General features: G+C 38.3%; 1 protein-coding gene across 1 annotated transcript in view; it reads left to right on the top strand.

Annotated features, from left to right (window-relative positions):
• HEATR1 (HEAT repeat containing 1) overlaps window positions 1-1,353 on the top strand; it is a gene marked incomplete at its 5' end in the record, with an annotated part of 34,207 nt that extends 32,854 nt beyond the window's left edge. Inside the window, 3 exons of the mRNA XM_029083893.1 lie at window positions 1-22; window positions 732-840; window positions 1,265-1,353. The exon at window positions 1-22 is cut by the window's left edge and continues 140 nt beyond it. Coding sequence (XP_028939726.1) covers window positions 1-22; window positions 732-840; window positions 1,265-1,353 — 220 coding nt within the window. The remainder of the gene's footprint in view (window positions 23-731; window positions 841-1,264) is intronic.
• Window positions 1,354-2,062: the final 709 nt, after the last annotated feature.

Here is a 2,062-nt window from a genome sequence, read left to right as displayed (position 1 = left end):
AATGAGGCACACCTCTCCTAAGGTTGGGAGAACGGGTTTTCTTTGTTGTGTTAAAAAATGGGAAGCGTCCCAAAAAACCAGAAGTGGATTAGTCAAATCACTGCTAAAATACTAGTCTAATTAAAATACTGATACTGTACTATGCTACTCCCAAGTTCCAGAGAGATGTATACAACATGGCCTTCTGCTCTTACTGCAAGCACTAAATATTCCACATGTGAATGTCTTCCATACTGTGTGGTTTGAGTTTTTTAAAGATTTGGTAGCTGTTGGAATAAGAGCTAACCTGCTTGTGTATGAAGAAAGGGGCACTTTAGAGGGGGAACTGTAAGACAGTTATTTATCAACCTTCAGACCTGTTTATATAACAAAGTTCTGTCAAGACTCTCCTATTTGCCAGGTTGTATGTATTCAGGTGGAGCATTTGGTTTTTCATTGTACTGAGCTAAGTCCTTCTGGTACAGTAGAACAGAGTGGCGTTGTAACGGGGGAAGTTAACAACAGTTATATCAAGTAACTTCCAGCAACATACCTGCTTCTTGCAGCCTGTTTTTCCTTTAACATTATCTATCTTAACCCAGATGTTGAGATTTAAATTAGCTTAAAACTAGTTCCCTTCAGTGGGGAAAGCTAGTTTACAAACTTATATGGAAAGAAGGTGTGGAGAGGGAGAAAACAAGGAACTATACTGTAATGTTTGTTTCCTTACAAAGATTATTGCTTTGTCTTAGGTTCGGTTTGCTGCTCTGCTTACTTTGGTAGAAGTTGCACAAAAACTGAAGGAGAACTACCTGGTCCTGCTACCAGAATCCATTCCATTCTTAGCTGAGCTCATGGAAGGTAATGTCCTTAAGTGGCATTAGTGAAGGCAGACAGCTGGCCTATAACCAAAAAAAGAATAAGGGCCACTTGTTTCAAAAATTCACACAGGATGATTGCTATAATTGCTATAAATCTTGTGAACTGGTACATGGTAGCTTAAACTGCACACTGAAATGGGTTGTATCCAACACACTTCTTAAGTTCAGTTAAATTACAGTAGTTTCTTCAGTGTGCCTGTGCACATCTCCCCAGTTGCATGTTTTAGATCAGTGTTACAGTAGAAATAATTTGCCCAAGTCCTGAGTCAGTGCCAAGATAGTTTTGAATAATTATTTCATACCTGGTGTTTGAAGACAGTTCTAGCCTTGACAAGTGACAAAGCTTTCTTATGGTAGCTTTGTAATCACTGTTCTACTTAATTCGTACTTTATTTCTTTTTTAGATGAATGTGAAGAAGTTGAACAGCAGTGTCAGAAGACAATTCAACAGCTGGAAGTCATTTTGGGAGAACCACTCCAAAGCTACTTCTAAGCTTATCCCTTTTTTTTTTTCTTTTTTTTTTCCAATTTTGTCTGAATTGTGTGAGCTTCACACATGCAAGTGTTCCAGGCAAACTGTCATACCAATTTTTATCAGACCTAAGATCTTGACTTTTTAATAAAATATTGTAAGAATCTGCATTGTCTGGGGACTTTTCATATGACTTTTCCTTAAGTGCTCTTTTCTTCACAGTGGAAAACTGGAGCAAATGATATGCAAATTCTGATAGCTGGGCACAGAGTGACAACATGTGAGACTCACTGAATTCCACTGTGCCTGGGGGATGCAGTTAATGTCATGCTACAGTGTAAGCATGGTACTCACTGCACCCATGCAATGCAATCCTGAGAATCTCCTTCTCTGTCATTTTTAGGGAAGTAAAAAGTAAACCCATTGAAGATACTGAAAAGGAAGTTACAAGAAACTAGGCTTCATCTAGGAGCTAAAGCTGCTTTTTTAGTCTTTAAAGACTGCTACTGATTAGCTTCTTAATCACCTGAAGATCAAGAATAAATTGCTTGCTATGTTAATGAATTTATGAAAAAGCTCACCACCTGTTTTGCACCAGGAGGTGCTGGTTCATTACATTGCTAATAAGAAAGGCACTCAGACTCTGTAAAGTATGGTTTAAAATGCCACTGGTTAGAACTAACACTATAAAGAGGATAATATTACATCCCATTGGGGGCTAGGAATGGGC

Source organism: Antrostomus carolinensis, unplaced genomic scaffold (assembly GCF_000700745.2).
Source record: "Antrostomus carolinensis isolate BGI_N321 unplaced genomic scaffold, ASM70074v2 scaffold5460, whole genome shotgun sequence".
Taxonomy (NCBI): Eukaryota; Metazoa; Chordata; class Aves; order Caprimulgiformes; family Caprimulgidae; genus Antrostomus; species Antrostomus carolinensis.
Note: the sequence above shows the minus strand (reverse complement) of the source record. Positions and strands in the feature narration are given on the sequence as shown.